Raw genomic sequence first — 24554 nt, 5'->3', positions numbered from 1 at the left:
TAGCCTCTGAATGTCAGAAAGCGGCTGATCGCTGTTGTGCTGTACGGTTGTCAGCGTTCAACTTTGTACCAGATGTTTCTCTAAAAAGTCTCACAGAAGAGTCGATAGTTGGCATACAGTAACACTGTGTCTTAACTAGAGGCAATGTGATCATGCAGTGAGGACGATTTGTTGCTCAGCTGTTTTCTCATTCTGCAGCATTGCACCGAGTAGCCCCGCCCACCGTGGAATCTGATTGGCTGGACGCTAAACATCAAATGTATTCTGATTGGCTGTGATCGTGTCACATTGCACAGAAGTCTGGAACAGTGTTATTTTAGTATCATTGGGATTCAAATCAATTTAGTTTTATTTTTAGATTTTCAATTTTCATTTCAATTTTAGCTGAAGATTTAGTCATTTTATTGTGTGTTTTTGTCAGGGATTTTTATATGTATCTCTCTCTCTCTCTCTTTTAGTTCTTCAAGTTAAACTAAAAGAGAAATGTTGCTTTGGCAAATAGTTGAAAAAATAAATAAATATATAAAATATATTTTGTTTTAACATTTTAACGAATATATATGTTATATTACATTAATATAAAAAAATTTTATGTTTCAGTTAAAGTTTTTTAAACAAGATTTTTTTTTTTTGGTTGATTTTAATGGTTGTAGTTTTATTTTCAGTCAAATAGCTGAAAGCAAAACAGCAAAAAGCTGAATTTTGTAAAATAAAATAAAATAAAATAAAATAAAATAAAATAAAATAAAATAAAAATATATATATATATACTGTATGTATGTATGTATATAAAAAGTGTAATTTATATAATTATTGTGGATTGAATGGCTCAAATAATCTGGAGAGAAATCTCTGGCTTTGATTGTAGACTTTCTCCATTTGCTCTCCATGTATTCTCATCGCTCAGACAAGCAAGATAATTTGTGTTTTTCTGAGCCAGTTTCTTCATGCATTATTGTTTCTTGCTGAATATTTCAGCTCTTGACTTCAAACATGCAAAATATATTTCAACAACGCCTCAGAAATCCTGTAATGTTGGTATATAAACGCTCATTCACAATCAGTGCAGACGTGCAGAACTCAGCGTGTCACCTTCAGCGGCAGCAGAAAGGATATGAGTGTACTAAAATCCTTATTGATGCTCTTCTAACGAGATGAAAAGGGCTAAAAATATAGAGTGCAGACGTGGCACTAAACCGGAAGATGGCCTTCCCTTTGTTCAGTACTATAAAAGTCTGTTGAGAAAGAAGAGAAAGGTTAGTTAGCGCGACAAAAACTCAGCAGTGACTTTTAATATCAAACACCACGTGAACCTCAAACATTTCTGAAACACGAGCGGGAGGAATTTCTGAAAATGGCTTATTGAACCATATGCACAATATGCTCCTGTTTCAGAAATGATGCCCAATATGATGCCCGCTTCTGGAAATATATATTTGCAACACATTTCTGGAGGACATAAAAGGTGAAAATGAGTTGCTCACCAAAGACTGCATTTATTTGATCAAAATCAGTGTAAAAATAGACGGATGGATAAATAAAATATATATATATAAAATAACTAACTAACTAAATAAATAAATACAATTTTGTTTAAAATCATAAATAGTAAATTATTACATTTTGATCTAATATAATTTGAATAAAATAGATAAGTAATAATAATTAGATTTAAAATAAATTAATGGATTAACATAATAAATAAATAATTAAAGAAAATTCTATATGAAAAATACATTCGAAAAATTAAATACCATAATACAAAAACTGAGAATAAATTTAAATTTAAATTTTTATTTAGTGATTTTATTCTCATTTTTTATATTTATTTTATATATGTTTCAAATAAATAATAATAATTAGAATAAAAAAATGCAATAAATAATACAATTTAGAATAACAAATAATAAAATATATAAGTAATAATAATTAGATTTAAAATAAATTAATGGATTAACATACTAAATAAACAATTCAAGAAAATTCTATATGAAAAATAAATTCGAAAAATTAAAATAAAATACCATAATACAAAAAAATTAGAATAAAATTTTAAAAAAATTGTTTTTTAATGTTTATTTAGCGATTTTATTCTCATTTTTAATATTTATTTAATATATGTTTCAAATAAATAATAATAATTAGAATAAAATAATGCAACAAATAAGAATAAAACAATAAATAATAAAATATTAGATTTTGAGTAAATAAATAGATAAAAATAAATAAATAAATAAATAATAAAAAGTTCGATTTTAAATAAATAAATAATCATTTAAAAATCATATTATCACAATATTATTATAATAACAATAATATGAAATATCATTACAATTCGAAATAACTCTTTTCTATTTTAATATATTTTAAAATATAATTTATTCCTGTATTGGCAAAGCTGAATTTCCAGCAGCCAGTCTTCAATGTCACATGATCCTTCAGAAATCATTCTAACACATCTGATACATCTGCTACGTTTGTTTGCTCAGGATCCTTTGATGAATAGAATGTTCACAAACAGCACTTGTTTGAAATCTAAATCTTCTGTTACATTATCAGTGTAACACCTTCGAATGCATCTATACTGAATAAAACTGTTTTTTGGTGATAAGAGCATATAAATGCATTGTTGGAACAAGCTGTGATTATAATGATAAAGCAGGACGCGATGCTCGGAGTGCAAACAACAGGCAGATACATTACTATGGGCTCAGCGGGAGGACCGGCGCTCTCGGGGGACTCCCGTCTGTCGCGGGAGAGCGGCACAAACACACCTCACGGTTGCCCAGGATTCATGGCCCCCTCGCAGAGCTCCCCGTCTCATAAATAATGGCAGAATAATTGCAGACGGACAGCATCAGGGTCAGCGTGTTTTACAGCTCCAGCAGGAGCCGCTCTCTTGGCCTTTGTAACCTCTGCAAATAGCTGGCTTTCTCCGACCCTTGTGTTCTCTATTCTTACGTAACATCTAGGTCAAGTTTGCCTGTGTTTGTTTCCACTTTCCTCACATTTCCTCTGGGATATCATCTGCCAACTGCAGGTCCACATGAGCGGATCTGGAGAGGGCAGAGGGAAATCCAAGCCAAACGCTCAGAAGTAAGTACATGCACAACACATCCACCACCAATAGTTCAGTCAGAAATGAAACGTCTGTCATCATCTGTGCTCAAAACACAAAGCCAGTTATCCAGTAGACTTGCCAAGCTTCGAATGAGATTTGAGGCCTAATGCTAAAAGCGAGGTTTGAAGAGAACGAGCTCAAAGCTATCATATGAATTCAGAAGACTTGTAATATAGTGCACTAGTGGTTTAAAAGACGACTGATATTTATATAACTAAATTATCGTCTGTAGAGCTGCTTTACAGGCAAAATCGAATTTGATTCATGACTGATGAACATTACAACAATATATAATAAAAATGTGATTTCAAACAAACAAATAAAATCATTATGTATACATTATTAATAATAAATTATGAAATATTATTATCATTTAAAATAGCTGTTTTCTATGTGAATATCTGTTAAAACGTAATTTATTCCTGTGACCAAACCTACATTTTCAGCAATGATCCTTCATTCTAATTCATTTGCTACATTTGAAATAATTTGATGCATTTGAAAGCATTTATTTGAAACAGAAATATTTTGTTACATTATAAATGTCACTTCTGATCAATTGAAATTTGATTTTGTTTCCCGCTTGATAATTTTTACAACATTAACAATCTTATTGAACTGAACTGAATCAACATTGAACTGAATTGCTCTGAATGACACTATTGTCGTCTTTAGCTGAAACTGAAACTAACTTCCAAATGAATCAACTTTGCAGCCTTCAACTGAGTTGAATCAACACTTAACTCGATCATTTAGAGCTGCTTTCCAGTTGAAATTGAATTTGTTTCAGTTGTGATATGGAGCACCAAACCTGCAGAAATGATCAATAAATAAATCTAGCAATTAGAAAAGAATTACAGGAAAAATGACTTGTAATAAAATTTAGTCCTAAGTAAATTTTTGTATTACTATTGATTATTTTCTGTATTTATTTTTTTACATTTATTCTTTCATTTTTTATTTATTTTACAGATATGTATGTGTTAATTCATATTTATATCAAAACCCCTTTGGTGTTTTGTAACATCATACACTCTCAGAAAAAAAGGTACAAAAGCTGTCCTTTGCAAAAGCTATTATGCACCATTTAGGCACAAATATGTACTTCGCTTTAGAGCTAAATGTGAGCCTGCAGCACAAAAGCAGTGTTAAGTCGCTGGGGGATATTTGTAGCAATAGCCAACAATACATTGTATGGGTCACAATTATACATTTCTCTTTTATGCCAAAAATCATTCGGATATTAAGTAAAGATCATGTTCCATGAAGATATTTTATAAATTTCTTTCCGTAAATATATCAAAACTTAATGTTTGATTAGTAATATGCATTGCTAAGAACTTCATTTGAACAACTTTAAAGATGATTTTCTCAATATTTAGATTTTTTTGCACCCTCAGATTCCAGATTTTCAAATATTGTGCTATCCTAACAAACCATACATCAATGGAAAGCATATTTATTCATCTTTCAGATGATGTATAAATCTCAATTTCGAAAAATGGACCCTTATGGCTGGTTTTGTGCTCCAGGGTCACAAATAAGACACAAAAGTGCACCTTTAGAAAAGATACCGTCCCAGTGACAGCTTTTGTACCTTTTTTCCTGAGTACACTATACTGTAGTGAGTAAATGACAGCAGTTTTATACTGAGTGAATGAACTCCAGTGGAACGCTTCTCTTCTTCTGAATGTGCTTTATCACTCACAGAGCTCGACGGTGTCAACAAGCACACAAACCAGAGAAGTGTGAGAGCCACGTGGAAACATAGCGATCATTTTTCACCAGGCCAGTCCATGATACGCTAAAGTCAAACCAGCAATGTTGTGAGCCCAGATTAGTTTATAATTATGAACATTATTAAATTACTGACGCCTGCGATTTCCTTGATAGAAGTGTTTATTGTCTGGATGTGGCTGTTATGTAAGGATGCTAAACTAATCCAGTCCAAACAGGGTTTAAGACATAATATTTCATTTTCTGAAAATGAGTGTCGGCTTGCAAAAATATCAAAGGGCGAGGCCTTTAATAGAAGGAGTCCTGTTAAGTGTCAATTCATCTTTCTTAGCATTAGCCACCGGCTTAGAAAAGCCTAAACAGAAAAAGCCTCACCGAAAATGGCATTTAAAGAGTTTCGAGTCAAACTTTTCGCTGAAATCCATAGAAATGGAGATGTGTGTGCTTGTGAAAGCCAGCGCAGCAGCGGTGGCATTAACAGCGGCTCACTGACTCATGCTATTCATCTGTCTGTATTCCTGCAGCGCAAACACATCCGCTGCCCTTTACTGACGCTCATTGTTTGCTTCTGGTTTTTTGCTCATATTTAAACCCTTCGGACCAAGGTAGAGAACTGGGATGTTTCTGATCTCAAACGTCTGTGAATATGCAGGTCAAAATGTACAGGTAAACCACTGAAAAACACAAAAATATGTTTCTAAAAGCACCTCACGCTGCCTCATTTTCAGTGTTGGGAAGGTTACTTTGGAAATGTAATAGGTTAGAGATTACTCTATTTAAAATGTAATAGTGTAACGTTTTCAATTACTTTATTAAAGTAATGTAACTGATTACTTTTGATTACTTTTCTAAATTTCATTTTCAAACATTTACACCATGCAGGGTTAACCTTACAGTAGTGCTGTACTTGAATTAAGATGATCAGATTTGAACACATCCACCACAAAATCAGACTTTAGTGCCGCCTTTTACTTTGAGATTGATCTGAAGCTCAATGCAGATTTAAAATCATAAGAAATAGTTTACTGTGACTGCTTTTGAAACCCAAATCTTTGCATAACTACAGGAAACACTGCATCTAACAACGGTTTGGAAAAAAATAGTTAGTTAAAAATAATAATAAATAAAAGCATATACAGTACATCAACTCAAATACGGTTATCTAATATGCATGTGTCCTATTCTGTGTACTAAACTCCTGAAACATTGCTGTCTCTTTGTATTTGATATGATGATAGTTTTCTCAAAATAAGTCAGATGCTCATGAAGTGACTCAGAGCAGTTCTAGAGATTATGTTTATGTGTTCATGTACTCATATATTGAGGCGGCAGAGGCTGAAAACACCGCGAGCTTCAGTAAATGAAACGGCGTGTCTGCGCCATTCATTTCCACGAGGGGCTGACTGGGAAAAACATTTCAGGCCGGGAAATCTCACACTCATACACCCACAACAGATTCTGAAACATGGACAACCCTATTTTTTGTTTGGACCTCAGATAAAAAAGGATTAAATCCTTAGGTTGGGGACATGCGAAATAATTAAAAGTTCTCTCCTGAACTGCACCTTCACTTCCATTTTTCTTTTCAGTCTCTTTATTTTGCCCTGATATCTATCTCTCACATGACTTTAATACTCAAGCTTTAACAAAACTATACTTTCTAAATTGCCTACATGTCAAAATTAGTACATCTTTATAGAAAAATCCTAATACTGACCACGAGTCATGTTTTTCCCTTACAAAAATGAACCATGCTTTTAGTAACCATGTTTTTTTGGGGGGGTTTTTGGCAAGTGGATTACCATTTGTATTTATTTGTACTACTTTAACATGGTTAAACTATGGTTAGTGTAGCAAAAACCATGGTTAATTTGTGGTTACCATTGGTTTAACAATAGTAACCATTGTCTTTGGATTTATAGTAAAATCATTGTTAATTTTCGTAAGGGTTGTGTTGTTGTCTGCCCTAGCTCCCCCTAAACCTATTACAAAATATGATTATTTGTCTGCTAAATGACTACTGTAACATTACAGTAGATAATAATGATGTCCTTTAGTATACAGTATTTTGAGAGATGACTGATGAGCAATGGGCTGCTGCTGCTTAACCAAGTAAACAAAGATAAAACTACAATAGCATATTTACAGATGAAACTGACCTGCTCTTGAAACCCTGAACAGTAGCGTTGCTTCTCTGCTCCACCTGTGTGCTTCCACAGTCCTCTCCATTCTCTCTCTCGCATTGATTACTCTGATCTGATCCAAACCGAGCTGAAGCATTGCCAGTCACGACTAACCCATTCATGATTTATTAGAGATTTAATCATCGAATGGTGAATTCGGAAATAATCGCTTTAGTACATTCGGCAGGCAACTATACAATAATAATATTAAAATAGCGGGCCAAATCGGCTGCCAGGCCACCGGGAATTGTCCCGGTTCTCCCGATGGCCCATCCGCGCCTGATTTCCACAGACACACAGAACCTGCAGGATTCATATATTGTCTTTTTGCGGCTTAATATTCACAGACACTAGTCCATGTCGCGTTTTGATTCAAGTTTACTAACCTACTTTTGATTTATTCGTCCAAAATGTGACATATTCCGTCCACGTTAGGCTATCGTTTTTATGACTGGATTCTACGAACCAGTCTGTGTTTTCCGCATCGCGGAAATTATAGGGCCGTATGTCTCAGAGTAATCAGTGCAATTTGGGAAAGAAATCAATTAAATCTGTATGTGGATGTGTGTAAATATTCAAATGTAATCCCCTTTGTAATCGGTAACATTTTCATAAGTAACTGTAATTTAATTACGCATTTTTTCTTAGTAACTGTAACTGATTACAGTTACATTTATTTTGTAATTAAATTACGTAACGCCGTTACATGTAACTAGTTACTCCCCAACACTTCTCATTTTTGCCTAAAGCAGCATCGTTTGCGATGGCAAATGCATCGTGACAAGCTCAGTGACCAAATTAATTGAAGATGAATCCAAAATGTTTTCAGTCATTTGAAAATGTAATATTGTGCCCAATATGCGTGTTCTATGCATGACAATATGCGTGTTCTATGCATGACAATATGCGTGTTCTATGCAAATGTATGCTTATTAGAGCGTTGCATTGTTTAAAAATAAGCTAACTGCAAACTTTAAATCAGGCTTCTGCTGAATTTCACATGAGAAACACTTACTGTATGACACAGGTTTCATTTCAGTAAAGATACTGACTTAAATGTGGCTAAAATAATTCATAATGAATTTTACAACTATCCAACCGTAGCCAAATACATGCATTACACTCACGTAAAGCAATACATATTATATAGCTAATAATGGCTGCGTGATTGTTTATTCTGTCGTAAAATGTAACTATATTATTGCCTGGCAATATATTAAAAGTTTGATATACAACTTTTACACATACATGCGATATACTATATAGCAAATCTCTGCTGCACGATTGTTTATATTGTTGCAAAATGTAATTACATTATAAGCCAGTTCTTTATATAAAGTTGTATATATATATTTTTAAGTCAGTGTAGCCAACTTGATTTGCAGTATGCATTCAGTTATTCGCATAAATGCACTCACTTGCAATACAGCGATATACATTATGTAGCAAATCTCAAGTGCGTGATTTTTTATATTGTCACAAAATATGACTATGTTATCGCACAGCTTTATATATAAAGTTCGATATATAGTATATACTAATTTTTTCACATATTTTTATTCACGTAAAGCGATATATACTTTATGTATACTAGATGTAACAAATCTCAACTGCTTGATTGTTTATCTTGTCGCAAAAATATTATCACTTAGCTCTTTATATAAAGTTGAATATACACATAGTATATACATATTTATGTAAAGTGGTATATACTATATAGCAAATCTTGTCTGCTTGATAGTTTATATCATAAATCTAAGTGCGTTTATGTCAAGCGATATATATACTATATAACAAATCTTAACTGTGTGTTTATATTGTGGCAAAATGTAAATATATTGTTGCTCAGCTCTTTATAGAAAGTTTATATGTGACCCTGGACCACAAGACCAGTCATAAGGGTCCATTTTCTTAAATTGAGATTTATGCATCATCTGAAAGCTAAGATAGGACAATATTTGGCTGAGATACGACTATTTGAAAATCTGGAATCTGAGGGTGCAAAAAAATCTAAATATTGAGAAAATCATCTTTAAAGTTGTTCAGATGAAGTTCTTAGCAATGCATATTACTAATCAAACATTAAGTTTTGATATATTTACGGTAGGAAATTTACAAAATATCTTTACTTAATATCCTAATGATTTTTGGCATTAAAAAGAAAAATTGATCATTTTGACCCGTACAATGTATTGTTGGCTATTGCTATAAATATACCTGTGCTGCTTATGACTGCTTTTGTGCTCCAGGGTCACATATAAGGTATAGGTATATATAAGGTCACACATATACACTCACATAGCCATATATACAACATAGCAAATCTTAGCTGCTTGATTGTTTGTATCATCACAAAAAGTAGCTATATTATTGCACAACTCTATGTTATATAAAGTTGGATATATAATATATCTTATGCACATAGTGAAGATATTAGGATATTATAAACATTAACATCATGATTTTCTGTAAAGCTTGTCTAAAGGCAATTTGGTGAATCTTTATCCTCATCTCAGCAGTAATCCATAAAGCATGTTCAGACTATATGGTCTGCTGTGGAGCCGATCACTCACCCTCTTGTTCTGGAAGTAAAACGGATCGATGTCCTCCAGAGGCACGCCCACCAGTCCAGGAGGAATGTCTCCAAAGATGCGCGGGAGCTGCTTTCCGGCCTCCAGGTCGGCGCGGGACTTGAGCAGCTCCACGTCGCCCAGGTCCTCCTGGTACTTCTTGGCATTGCGGGCCTCCTCCTCGGCGATCCGCTGCTCGATTCCAGCCAGGGACTCACGAGTGAACCGGTGTAGACTGTCAGGACCCGGTGGAAACAGTATGGCTGCCATCTTCTCATCCTGAGCCTCCTGTCTAAGTGGTTACTTCACAGCTGGTGAGGAGAGAGGAACATACTGTATTATTGCGTTCAGATTGCATTCTCAATTTCATCGAAATATCAGCTTTATCTCAGATATTTCTTCTTTTTCTCCCATCATATTATACTTTTACACAGAGATTGGTAGGTCTGTTAGTAAAATCTCTTAACTCTAGTAATCTTTGTTGCAGTATTTGCCAATGGTGACTGTTCAAAAATGGAGAAAAAACACTTTTTGAGTTTTTTTTCCAAAGTGTGCATGGCTATAACTCAAGAAGTATTAAATATATCCTAATATCCATTTAGATGTTTGTTTTTAACAAACATTTCTTTTAGCATCTTAATTTTTAAGGCCCTATATAAGTCAAGACCAGAGATATTGGAATCTCAATGTGGCTCCAAGAATAGATATGACATTTTCACCTGACATTTGTTGCCAAATTACAGGGGCAGGAAAATAACTTTAGAAAGATGGCAGCATAATAATTTTAGTTTTACACAGAAATTGGTAGGTTTATTAGTAAAATCTGTTAACTTTAGCAATCTTTGTTGCAGTATTTGCCAATGGTGACAGTTCAAAAATGGGGGGGAAAACACTTTTCGAGTTTTTTTCCAAAGTTTGCATGGCTATAATTCAATAAGTATTAAATATATCCTAGCATCCTTTTACAAGTTGGTTCTTAATATTTTTTTCTTTAAGCATTCTCATTTTGAAGGCCCTATATGATTCAACTCCAGAGATATTTGGGTTTAAATATGGCTCCAAGAGTAAATATCTGAAGACTGAAGACTTGAGTAATGGCTGCCGAAAATTCAGCATTGTATCACAGAAATAAATTACATTTTTAAATATATTAAAATAGAAAACAGTTATTTTAAATGGTAATAATATTTCACAATATTACAAATAAATGCAGCCTTGGTGAGCAGAAGAGACTTTTTTCAAAAACAATACATTTATTATGTATTAATTTAATTAACTTTATTATTCTAAACTTTTGACCAGTAGTATATGAAATATGAATTTTCATTGCAGACTTTGGTATATTGGCAAATCTGAGTTTGAGACATTGTATAGATTATATATATATATATATATATATATTATCTAGAGGAAGTTATATTGGTTTATTTCTCAGGAAAAACATCTTTGCAAAACATCACGAAAAGAAATTAATTAAAAGAAAGTTTGTGGTAACTTTAAGAGGTTATTTACAATGATTTTTAAGATATTTCTTTCAATTCTTCTCAAGTTTTTGGAACAATTCTAAGAAAAAAACCCTGAATATTCTAAAAAATGTTTTTGGATTCCAAAATATTCTTAACTTTATTCTTACGTTAGAAAATAAGAAGAAAATAGCTGGTAATGAAAGAATTAAAAGAAATCATTTTATTCTTAAGAAACCTTTGTGAATCAAAAGACCAGTTGCTCTCCATTGTTGCCTATGAGAAACAATAGAGTTGCTTTGCAAACTCCATGAACTTCACTGCTCGTAATTATCTTCATGAAGCCCCCAGAACCGTGTCCTGTGTTTGATCTTTATGTTTTGATCCACGTGTCTCTCATTCAGACTCATTACAGCAGCTGGTCTGTAGTGCCATCGTTTCGCTCAATTGGACGCGAACAAACAGGACACTCTCTCTGACGACACGAGTGCGACTGATGCTGCTGCGTGTCTGTAACTCAGAAGATACTATTATCCACATCAGACCGGCTCCAGAGCCGAGCTGTGCTCTTAACACAGATCGGACCATCTGTTCCTCCGTTCCACTGAATGACTGGACGAGAGATCATTTCTCATCTGCCACAAATCTCTCGGCACAATGGGAACATCTGCACTGAACCTCTGAAATCCCAGCCATAGCTGAGCTCAAACAACGGCTCACCATCTCAACAAGTGGCTCCTTCAAACCTCAGCCAGATGTTTAGTCTAAACATTCAGCGCTCATGGACATTAGAGTTAGGAGATGATGATTATGGGCCAGTCGATGGTAGAAACGTCTCAGATGGTAGAGATTTTGCTATACCACAGTACTATAGTATCTGCGTGGTTAGCAGTGCCATTTTAGTATTTATTAGTCATTTTTAGTAATATTTTGAATTGGATTTTATCTTTAGATTTGAATTTTTAATTCAAGTTTAATTTTCAGTAATTTTGTCAAACGTGTTTTCATCATTTTTATTATTTATTTAATTTTTTTATATTACTATTTAGGTTTAAATTATTTTATTTTTATTTATTTATTTTTTTTTAGTTAGTAATTTTAGTATTTTAACTTTAACTTATATTTCAGCTAAGACAATATTTCCAATTTTTCATCCAATGCTACTATTTATTTTTTACTTATTTTATTTTTTTTACACTTGTTATTAACATTAGTTCCAGTTCTAATGGTTAACATTAGTTAACAATTAAAATATTACTAAGGCATTTTTAATTTTTAATCATATTTAATGTTAATTTCAACATTTACTAATACATTGTTAAAATCAGAAATTGATTAATTGTTTGATTATTTATTACACCTGAGCTAACATAAACTAACATTATTAATAATATATATATATATATTATTATTATTATTATTATTAAATCTGTTTAGCTCATTTTTAGTTAATGTTATTTGAGCTTTCATCATTAATGGGAACATTTTTTAAAGTGTTACCATTTCAATTAACAAAAAAATTAAGAAGAAGAAAAAAAATATATGTATATATATATATTTTTTTTTTTTAAGACTTGCAAAAATGATGTTATTTCTCAGTATTTTTGTCTTGTTTTCCAGGACAAATATCTAAATATTCTTAAATCAAGATACAACTATTTAAGAGGCAACATAACATAACATATTCATATCTTATTTTCTAAAAAATAAAAATAAAAAATGCATTAAAATTAAGTGACTTTATGCTTAAAACAAGAACAAAAATGTCTGTCAGTGGGGTCAGAAAAATAATTTAGTTTTCCCTTTAAATTACGCAGATTGTCTGACCCAATTTGCACGTCTTTATTCTTGTTCTAAGCAAAATGTTAAATCAAAATTTTTCAATATCTTAAGTCATTTTGCTTCTGAAGTAAATGTATCTTGATTTAAGAATATTTAAGATATTTGTACACAGAGATACTGAACATAGCAGTGGGTCTTAAACGGACAAACACCAGTAATATTCTCTTTCTTAACTCTAATATAACAAACAGACTCGTTCAGTGTTCTAGCACTCCTGGGAACGAGGGGTTAAGCAGATTTTGGCAAGCGCTCCCGTCTTTCCTCAGCACAATCCCACTCTTTATTTCCATACCATTTGAGGAGCGCCGCCCGGAAGGCCGTGGAGCCACATTGTGTCCAGCAGAACTGAACAAAACCCACCGCGCTGGAATTGTTTTGTGGCCTCGCAGCAGTGTTTCTGACTGCGGTTTCTCCTTTGAGAGCGAGCGAAGCCTGCAGCATCTGCACCCACACACATCCTTCAGAGCAAGCTGCTGCGCTTCAGTCCAGCCCAGTATTAATCATGCATTAGACATTTCATTTCTTTACTGATATTATGATAAAACGTGAATGGAATATAAAAAAAAATATGTATGTAAAGTATGTGCATACAATCAGTATGTTACCATTGATATGTGAGCCTGCAGCACAAAAACAGGGATATTTGTAGCAATAGCCAAAAATACATTGTATGGGTCACAATTATACATTTCTCTTTTATGCCAAAAATCATTGGGATATTAAGTAAAGATCATGTTCCATCAAGATATTTTGTAAATGTCCTAGCGTAAACATATCAAAACTTAATGTTTGATTAGTAATATGCATTGCTAAGAACTTCATTTGAACAACTTTAAAGATGATTTTCTCAATATTTAGATTTTTTTGCATCTTTTCGCATTTATCTCGGCCAAATATTGTTCTATCATAACAAACCATACATCACTGGAAAGATTATTTATTCAGTTAAGAGTTTGAAAAATAGACACTTAAAACTGGTTTTGTGGTCCAGGGTCACATATTATTAATAGATAATAGTATAAAATTATTAATTATGAATAATATTTGTATTATTAATAAATTATATACAATTACATATACACTGCATATAAAAGCTTCATGCTTAAATGACAGAAATCATTTTTCTGTTCTGATATAATACTTTCAATAATAAGTGAATATGTAAATAATGTCAAAATAATAAGTGAATATCACTATGTACATTATTTAATTGAGAGATATATTATTAGTAACATATTACTAATATTATTATAGTAATATGAATAATATATATTCCGTTTTTTTAGTTTATTTATTAATTTTATTAAAGCTTTTCCTCTATAATGTAGTTTAGTTTTAATAGCCAAACAGGAATTGTGCATATATGCACTGTAAAAATGAATTAATAATAATAATAATTAAATAATAATAATAATGCATTTTAGATTATTGAAGTGTTTTACAAAAAAAATACTATTTTATTATTTTCTAATACTATTATTACTATTATATTCAATTTAATTGCAGCCTTTCCTCTTTAAAATTTCATGTTTAATTCTGTGTCGCTTGCCTTTTTTTTGTTATACATTTTACATGTACTTTCTATTATAATAACAATAATAAATTATGCATAATTACATGCAGTAACCCTAAACCAAACCCTAACCCTACAGTAAGTGCATGTAGTTAATTAATATCACTCAGTACTTAACTGTGTAGCGTCTGGAACACTCCAACACACAATATATATTTTGTTAGCTAGATTTCAACTAATGCAGCAACATTTATTATTTTCATCCAGTTTAAGATGAATAGCTGAAACTAATCATTATAAATACAAATTAATATATACTATATAGGCTAACATTAAAAAAACCCTAAAACTAATAAAAATATCAAAACCACACAAAACAAAATTACTAAAACTTGAACTAAAATTAAAGGAAAAACAGAAAATCAAATCAAATTCAAAATATTACCAAAAGTGCATCAAGTACATCATCACCATCAGCCTCCTACCTCCATTCAGTGATATATTTACATTTATTAATTTATTTAGTGATGCAACTCACTACTATGTTCATAAATGTATGAATGTGTTCATATGCATTAAGTTGCATGGCAAATTTGCAATACAAATCTTGACTATCATTCAAGATTACGAGGACAACGTGATTACATTTTTTGATTCATATGCATAAATCATATGCAAAAATCACTTTTATAAGCTGTTTGAACACAGTTGTGTGGCTGCAGTGTGTGAAAACAACCCGCCTGTAATGTTAAAAATACAACCACTCACTTTTTTATAATATGAAATAAACCATAAACAGTCTCTCCAAGCGAGCAGTTCCAGATTTTCACCAAACGTCCCGCCCATTTGTGACGCTCTCTGCCCTATTAGCAGAGAAGCTGCAGTCCGCCATTACTGTTTTCTGTACAAATGGGTAAAGTCCCCTATAGTATGTTTAGGGATCAATACCAATGCTTCATGCGCGAACGTCAGCTCCAGACAAGTATCACATGTTTGTTTTCCAAATAGCCTTTCTGAAAGAGCTTCGAGGCACTCTGCTTACACATATTTTCAAAACTTTACACACATATCCAAGAATTGCACACAGAAAATGCGAAATGCCTCACATCTCTTGCAAAATGAAGCACATTTGCATTCAAAATATCACAAACACATCTCAAAAGCAAACACCTTTGCCATAATATTACAGTTTTTCTCGATTGCTAACACACAATTCATGAAACAATTCACCATTTTCTCACAACTATAAACACAATCTCCACAATCACAATCTGTGCAAACGTCCAGCTCAAAATCAAATAGTTTAGTCAAAAACATGTTCTGTTTTGTCAGACTCAAACTTTAGCCTCAGACGACACACAAAGCTGTCAGATACACACTACTTCACTGTCTAGACAACACTAGTGAGATCAACTCAAAACACTGTAACAAAAACCTGCTTTTGGGAAACAGGAATCCTTTTGCTAGTCAATGTCTGTTACAGTATACGACATCAATATAAGCGTGCAGATACAGTCAAATTCAGCATTAAACTGTAAGAAAAGTTTACTTTCATTACACTACTGTAAAGAGATCTTACAGTAGATGAAAAGCATTACACAGAACAGAAAAGTTCAAAAACCAAACAACAGAATATACAGTAAACACACATTGGAATATACTGTCAGTTACTGTAAATGAATAAATAAATTCATTCATTCAGCATCCTCTGCCAAATTGCATTACAGTATTGGTAGTATCATTATTTGTTATAGCAGTTTCTGTCTTCTGACAAAAGACTTCTCTGCCTCCCCTGGACAGCCGTCTCTAAGTACATACTTGGCAATTCAACAGTAATGAGTTTGAGGGTGTACAGCATGTACTACAGTATTTACTGTACATAGAATAATGAAAGTTCTCTCATCTGCAGTACTGCTGCTATGTACTGTAATTATATTGTGTGTGTATTGTGTAAGTAGTGTTGAAACCCTGTAGATGAGCTCATGGTCAGTCCATGCAGAAGAACATGCGCAGCTATAGTGCTTTGTATTTCATCAGGAACTAATGACCTTTGAGCTCATCCCCTTCGTTTTTATTTTCCCCTCCTATTCATCTTTGTTTCCCACTACCAGGATTAATTTTCCAAAACTCATAATCAGCTGTGCTCCTGTGCATATCATCCCGAGAGTCTGAGCTGTGTCTCATCAGTTTTGCTGCTGAATGTTCACACATGGATAAATGTGTGCTGTTTGAGTTCAGTTTTTGATGCTTGAGTTCATTATATTGTGTGTTTGTGTTTTCGGAGTGAGAACATGGTTAAACCTGTGCAAAATGATGGCGTTTTTGTGTAGAGTTCTGCAGAAAACACTGAGTAAATTGGAACGTGTGTGCAAACAGGTGAAATGTGTTAAAAGTTTTGAGAAACGTGTCTTTGTGATGTATCTGAAGCGAAGTGTGTGAGTGCGTGTGTGAGAGTGTGTGTGTGTGTGTGTGTGTGTGTGTGAGTGCGTGTGTGTCTGTGCGTGTGTGTGTGTGTGTGTTAGTGTGTGAGTGAGTGTGTGTTTGTTAGTGTGTGCTTGTATGTCACGTCACTTCACTTCATCATCAACGCTCCCTCGTGAGCCGCAGACGCAAACAAGAACGAGGATGTCAGCCGCCGGCGAAAGAGCGAGCACGTGCCCAAGAGAAGCGCGAGACGCCACGGCCAACAACACGCCGTGTCTCATGCTTGAGAATATGAATTCATTTAACGCTGATATTTCACACGCTCCGCACTCAACAGTATAAAATACAGTGCATTTAACAGCAAGGTTATTATAGTTAACTAAAACTAAAACTAAAAACTAGTTAACTTTTTTTTCTCCTTACTCTTATGTTGAATTTTAATGATTTTTTTGGAGTTTGGCAGAGTCCTCATCTTTTCACTTTAATTCAGGTTTAGAAAAACATTATGGTAGAATTTTATTTTTTAAATTAAATTAAATTAAATTAAATTAAATTAAATTAAATTAAATTAAATTAAAGTCTTTCTACGCCAAATTATTTCTGTAATTATATGTGAAATTTTCTAGTAATTTCTGAGTGAATATTGTTTCAAGCAAACCCTACACCATTTTTTTTTTCAGTGAAAGTATAATACAGTATAACATACTGTGAGCTCTTTGCACTCGATCCGGTTGATTATTGATATCGTCCAGACATGACTATTTCCATTTCTCTGACTGTTTCCATTTTCATAAAGCGTCTCTAAATAGATACCCGGAGACTGGCTCCCATAAAACCAGATTGGACTGTAACGATCTGCATATATATGAGGAAATGTCCTGTGAGCGTCCAGAGCAATAAGTAAGACACTGTATGTATATCTGAATGTCTCTGGCCCACATATTCATGCATGTGAACCCTGATTGACTTGCACACGGCGTATGAATCCTTCGGGTCACGCAGCGCTTTCTGCATCGCTGATCTGATGACAGACATTCATGAGAACATTCATAACCAACTAAACTAAATCAGCAGCAAGAATCAGTGTATTTACGGGCCAGCCATTCATTCAGTTTACACTGCAGACCAGGGTTATTAGCGTTAATTTAAATTAAAAACTATTTAAAAGCTTTTTTGTTAATTGAAATAAAGCTGAATTAAAAATAAAAATGTGAAATATTAAATGAAAGCTAAATAAAAAATTAGAAATGCTGCTTTGGCAACTAAATTAAGTTTAAATCGAAGAGAAAAAATGACTGACTAGAAATAAAAACAAATACTTAGTGATGTTTAGATTTAATAGTTTATTATTTATAAATATATAAAATATATTTTAGAAATATAAAAAATCATATAAATATATAAATATTAAATAAAAACACATTACAAATATTTATACACATAGTAATATATTACTTAAAATATGTAATATATTACTGTGTATATATATATATATATATATATTTGTAATCTATTTTTATTTTATAAATATATTTTATATATTTAAATAATATTTTACATTTTAATATATCAAAAATATTTTAAGTGATATTTAGGTTATTTAAAATATATTTTAATATTATTAGTAGTAGTAGTAGTAGTACTAATAGTATATATATATATATATATATATACATAACAAAATTACTAAAATTTAACTACAATTAAAATGAAAACTGAAAATATAAAAATAGAAGCTAATTCCAAATATTTATAAAAACTATAATATTGTAAATAATACTAAACTAACACTGCTACAGACATTATGAATCTCTGATTCAATGATTCTTTCACCGATTCAATTATTCTTTCACTGATTCAATGATTCTTTCACTGATTCAGTGAATATTTCATTCCAAAAATATGAATCTGAATGCATTTACATTTATGAGTTTGCCAGATGCTTTTATCCAAAGCAACTCACAGTGACAAAACAATAACAGGTTACAGAAAATGTGACCCAGACAACCCTGAACACTGCGTTAATATCTAATGTTAGTCTTTTAACTAAATGCATTGCACATTGTTATACTGTCTGCAGTTCATTATTTGTCAAGACTCACACAGCATCATCTCAGGACGTCTCCGGGTGGTTTAAGAGAGGATGGACTGATTAAACCATCACTGCAAACAGAAACAAGGTCACTCCGGATCAATGAGCAGATCTTTACTATCAGCAATTTATGACTGAATTATTCAATCCCAGCAGGATTATGAAGATGACGGCCACTCAATTCCTCAGAGCCTCGTGTCCTTAATTAACACGGTGAATGTTAGTAATGTCAACCACGCTCGTTGTTTCAGGAGTAATAAATCCTATGTGCTGAGATTAGAATTAGACAAACGACAACAGGACAACGACATGACTCCATCCCCACTGTAAGAGCGGTATTATCATTACAAATCAGGGTTTCACTGAATCATGCATATGCAGAAACCCTGCTTTCTCTGGCATTCATGTTCACTAGCTAAAATGAAATATCTCTATTTTTTTTGTCTTTTGATGACATTCAATACATAAAGTACAATTCAAAAGCTTGTGGCTGGTAAGATTTGTTAATGTTGGGAAAGAAGTCTGTTATGCTCACCGAATACTGCATTTATTTGACCAAAAATACAGTAAAAATGTGAAATATTATTATGATGTAAAACAGCTGTTGTCTATGTGAATCTCTGTTAAACTGTAATGTATTTCTGTGATGCGCAGCTGTATTTTCAGCATCATTACTCCAGTCTTCAGTGTCACATGATCTTCAGAAATCATAATAATATGCTGATTTGATGCTCAAGAAACATTTCTGATTATTATCAATGTTGTGCTCCACAATATTTTTGTGGAAACTGTGATGCATTTTATTTTTCAGGATTCACAGATGAATAGAAAGCTCAAAAGAACAGCATTTATTTGAAATAGAAATCTTTTGTAACGTTAGAAATGTCTTTACTGTCTTGAAAAAAAACATGAATCTTGAAAAAAAAAAAAAATATATATATATATATATATATAAATAACTTTATGTTGATTATCTAGATATTTATATCTAACATTAACAATATTAAACATATTATTTACCTACATATATTTATATATGTACACATATATATATTTTTTTTTTGCACCAGAACTCATCCTCAGAGATGCCTGCCGGAGCGCAGGAGTCACTTGAGGCTGATTTCAGTGGGCGTATTGATTTCAGCGCGCCACGCTCTCCTCATCATTAGCATGTTGCTAGCATGCTAACTGCGAGAGGATTGCAGCGGCCCACTGAACCTGCTGTCAATCAAAGCCTCACCTTCCAGGGGAACAGCGGTCTGCGTGCGTGGGGAAGCAATTAGTGATTAATACACTGATTAGCATTGAAAGGCTGGCTGTTAGCGAGAAGCGGGCGACTGAGACGTGGGTGTAGCCTGTCATCATCTCTGACAGCCGTTTCTGCTCCTACTTGAGGTACGAACGAAATCTTCAGGGTCGGAGCCGTGTCACGTCAGAGTAACTGTGCTTGATTGCAGACGTATCCAGGAGCTTTTGGGCTAGAACTGAGTTGCTATCGTGAGACGGTCACAACCTTAAGACGCAAATCAGATCAAGAAACCAATCAGCAATTTGACAAATTGTCAAGTAGGTCAGAAATCCCGGCCGGATGCATTTTTTTAGGTCCGTAAAGAGGACATGTCTGTGAAAAAGAGGACGTATGGTCACCCTATGCAAAGCTAATTAACTCTTGCTTAAGCAAACTCCCAGCAGAAGGGTTTGCCTTGCTTTGCTCCAGCTCTACAGCTGTATACCTGCCTCAGACATGAGCGGCGTTCTTTCTGCCCACCGTCAGCTGTCCATGGGTCAGCTGTCACTTTCAAAGTAGGACAGACAGTGCTCGAGCTCATGGGCTGGCCGCGGGTCAGACTGTTGTTTTAGCATGTCTCTCACACACACGCCGCATTCCCATACCGCTAGAGTTGACAACACAAACTCACAATATTATTAGAGACCCCGTTAGACCGCAGCTAAACACAGAGACAAACGCGGGAAGGCTGCAACAGCTAAAAAACAATCACGCCGTTGCTAAAGACACTTGCTGTGGTGTCAGCTGTCATTCTTCACTCGCTTGCTGCCTTCAGGTCCTCATGGGAAGTTCCTGCTCGTGAGCTTAGAAGCTCAAATGTGACTTTGGCTGGAATAAAATGGACATGTTGGGCAATTTCTTTCTCTTTTTTTTCTTTCACTTACAGACGGCGCTTATTTGCCCTGGAGCAATGAAATATTAATAGAAGGTATTTCTTAATGGCTTTAACTCTCTACTAGCATGTGAAGAGTTTGGTTCCAAAACGTTATCAATTTTGATTAATTTGAGTAAAAATGTGTTTTCTTTACCAAGAAAGTGGCAAGATGAAAATCACTATTTTCTGTTTCAAACTTTCACATAGCATCTTTAGGTTATAATAACACTAAAAATTCTAATCCAGATTTTGATTTTCAAAGATTTATAATAAAATTTAATTTTTTCCCCCCCAAAATGCAATAAATCCATGACACGGTCTTTTTTCCCCCCCAAAATGCAATAAAAAAGAAAAAATATTTCTAGCATGTTTTAGCATGCATACTTGACTAGGTTGGTTTGAAGCTTAAAGATGTTGGAAGTTTAGTTTTAAAAGCATTTTAGGATGTTTTTAGCATTTTTCTAGCATGTTGTTTGCCTGATCAAATATTTCATATTCCCAAAATGCAATAAATCCATGACAAGTTGTTTTTTTCCCCCTAAATGCAATAAAAAAGAAAAAATATTTCTAGCATGTTTTAGCATGCATACTTGACTAGGTTGGTTTGAAGCTTAAAGATGTTGGAAGTTTAGTTTTAAAAGCATTTTAGGATGTTTTTAGCATTTTTCTAGCATGTTGTTTGCCTGATCAAATATTTCATAATTTTTAACGTTTCCAACACGTTTTAGCATGTTGCTAACATGTTTAAGGATGTTTCTAACATGTTTTAACATGTTGTTAGCATGTGTTAACGCGCCGCTATTGTTTTAACATGTTTAGGCATGTTTCTAACACGTTGTTAGCATGTTTTAATTTCATTGCTAACATGTTTCTACAATATTTTAACTCTTCCCTAGCATGTTTCAACACATTGCTAGCATGTTTTAGCATGCATTTAGGATGTTTACGGCATGTTTTAGCACATTGCAAGCATTTTTAACTTTAACTTGCATGTTTCTAACATAGCATTTTGCACGGTTCTAGCATGTTATTGGCACACTGTTAGCATGTCAAGCCAACAAAATGATCAATATTGCAATACTGACATTTGCTATATCCAAATAAAAGGCGTGTGCTTCATCTCTGAACAGAGCTGCTGCATCCGCTGCTGTTCTCACGCGGTTCTCCTTCAAGATCCGCTCACTCATTCTTACTCTCATTAAGTGTCTCATTGCACTGGCACACATTTCAATTTCACTCCAAAGAGGTCACAGTAGACTACTTCTGGGTTCTTCTGTTTGTGGCACATGGTTTTGCAGTTTTACCTTGTCTGCCTCTCCTCTGCCGACAGTTATTCACAATAGCAGGTCCATACATTGCATAAAATGGTGTTCACAAGCCATTTAACTTCCCTGAGTCCCATCAGTTTGGGGTTAGTAAGATTTGTAGTCTTTTCTTCTCACCAAAACTGCATTTTTTTTACAAAAAATACAACAAAAACAGAAAAATTCTGAAATATTATTACAATTTAAAATAGCTTTCTCCTTAGTGAATATCTGTTAAAATGTAATATATTTCTGTGATTCGCAGCTGTATTTTCAGCATCATTCCTCCAGTCTTCAGTGTCACATGATCTTCAGAAATCAGTATAATATGCTGATTTATTATTATTATCAATGTTGAAAACATAGTTGAAAATGTTGTGAGGGGGGAAACTAAATCAATATTTTTATTTAGCAAGGATGCATTAAAGTTGATCAAAAAATGGTAGTAAAGACAAATATATACATATATATATAAAACAGTTTTCAAAACAGCTGTTTTCAACATCAATAACAAATAATAAGAACCATTATTAATAATCAAGCACCAATAATAATTGATAATAATAGAGCAGCAAATCGCTATATCAGAATGATTTCTGGAGGATTATGTGACAATATAAAATTATATATGTATATATTATATATGTAATTCTTCCAAATATTCCAATTCTCTTCAAGCAACGCAGTGTTAGGAAACACCCCAAAATGGCCAACTTTTATGGTGTTTGTTGTGTTTTCGAGCATTCTAGGTATTATAAGTTAGTTGGGTTTGGACCAACTTGAGCGCGCGTAAACGACGACAGAAGCTTCATTTGCGGATAAACCTTCACAGCCACGCGTCCTCGGTTCAGTTTCCGAGTGCTGCTGCTACTCTATTCTCCCGCTCCTGAGTGCATTATGATCTTCCTGTAACGTGATAAAGAAAAATACAACTCACTTGTGAGCCTATTTGTTATTGTCTTCATTAAATGAAGGCCTGTGAATCACTGTAATGGCCCGTGCGATCTCCTCTGGCTCTAGAGGCGAAAGAAAAATGGGGCTTTTGAGACAATTCACCAAGTTTATTTGTCGTTTACTAACTATTTCACTGGCAAAAATCACATTATCAGTCAGATGGAATCATATTAATGTTGGATATTCTTACCGTAGTACTAAAGGAAAGGAGGCCAGCGCGTGTCGCGTAATAAAAAACGTCCTGACCATCAATCCCACTTTTCACAGCTGCATCCTGAAATGGCACAATCCTGATCAGTTTAATAATTTTTGCATTGATTTCCTCGCTAACGGAGAGCGTCGGACCACCGCGACCCACTTAGATTAATCTTGTTTGAGCTTCGGCTTCAACGGCATGTCGCTTTCTGCTTGCCGTGAATAAGAAGCTGTAATTATTCTCATTGGTTGGGATGAACATCATATGTGCCTCCACCTGTCTGGTTTATTTGATTGTCTGAAAGACCTGACGTGATCGGTGCGATGGAATAGGTTTCTAAGAACAATTAGTAAACAATGGTGCTTTGAAAACATGCTAAATGAATGCTTTGGCTTTTAATGACTCACCATGCAAACAGACTCGTCCTAGCGACACGCATGCATGTGTACAGACAAACACAAACACCTGTTTCTGCAGGTTTTTAAGGAATAAAAGTCAGGAATTAATTGAAGGGAATGCAATATAGATATAAATGTCTGGGGACCATTTTTGAGTTTTATTAGCAAGAGTTTGAAAATATAAATTCCAAGATCTCTGTTATTTATTTTTTATTATTTTACACAAAAAGAATTAATAAAAATAAATAAAGGAAATTAAATAAAAACTCTGTAATACAATGAATATGTTTGCTTAAACCAAGTTAATTTAACAAATATTGTAGTAGTTAATAAATTATTAATTTGCAATTATTAACTAGAATATGGAAATAATTTTACTGTAGCTTCTGATCAAGCTGATTTAACATATTTTAGCATAATAATTTGATAAATTATTAATTTGAAATGATTACTGCCACAATTTGAGTGATTCTGTAATACAATTAATATTTTTTAATTAAACCAAGATAATAGTACAACAAATATTGCCATAAATTAATACATTATTATATACAAAATATAAGTGATTTTGTAAGACAATTAAGTTTTTTTTTTT

The 24554-nt window shown here is 33.3% G+C and overlaps 1 protein-coding gene across 1 annotated transcript in view; it reads right to left on the bottom strand.

The window, feature by feature from the left end:
* Window positions 1–1094: 1094 nt before the first annotated feature.
* LOC107554362 (sodium channel protein type 2 subunit alpha-like) overlaps window positions 1095–24554 on the bottom strand; it is a 29755-nt gene continuing 6295 nt past the window's right edge. The window contains exons 2-3 of the mRNA XM_016236851.1: window positions 9615–9922; window positions 1095–1235 (exon numbers count right to left, since the gene is read on the bottom strand). Coding sequence (XP_016092337.1) covers window positions 1095–1235; window positions 9615–9881 — 408 coding nt within the window. The 5' untranslated portion in view covers window positions 9882–9922. The remainder of the gene's footprint in view (window positions 1236–9614; window positions 9923–24554) is intronic.

The sequence above is a fragment of the Sinocyclocheilus grahami genome, unplaced genomic scaffold (assembly GCF_001515645.1).
Source record: "Sinocyclocheilus grahami isolate Dianchi unplaced genomic scaffold, SAMN03320097.WGS_v1.1 scaffold499.1, whole genome shotgun sequence".
In the NCBI taxonomy this organism is placed as follows: domain Eukaryota; kingdom Metazoa; phylum Chordata; class Actinopteri; order Cypriniformes; family Cyprinidae; genus Sinocyclocheilus; species Sinocyclocheilus grahami.
The sequence above is the reverse complement of the archived record's forward strand: the minus strand, read 5'-3'. Positions and strand labels throughout refer to the sequence as shown.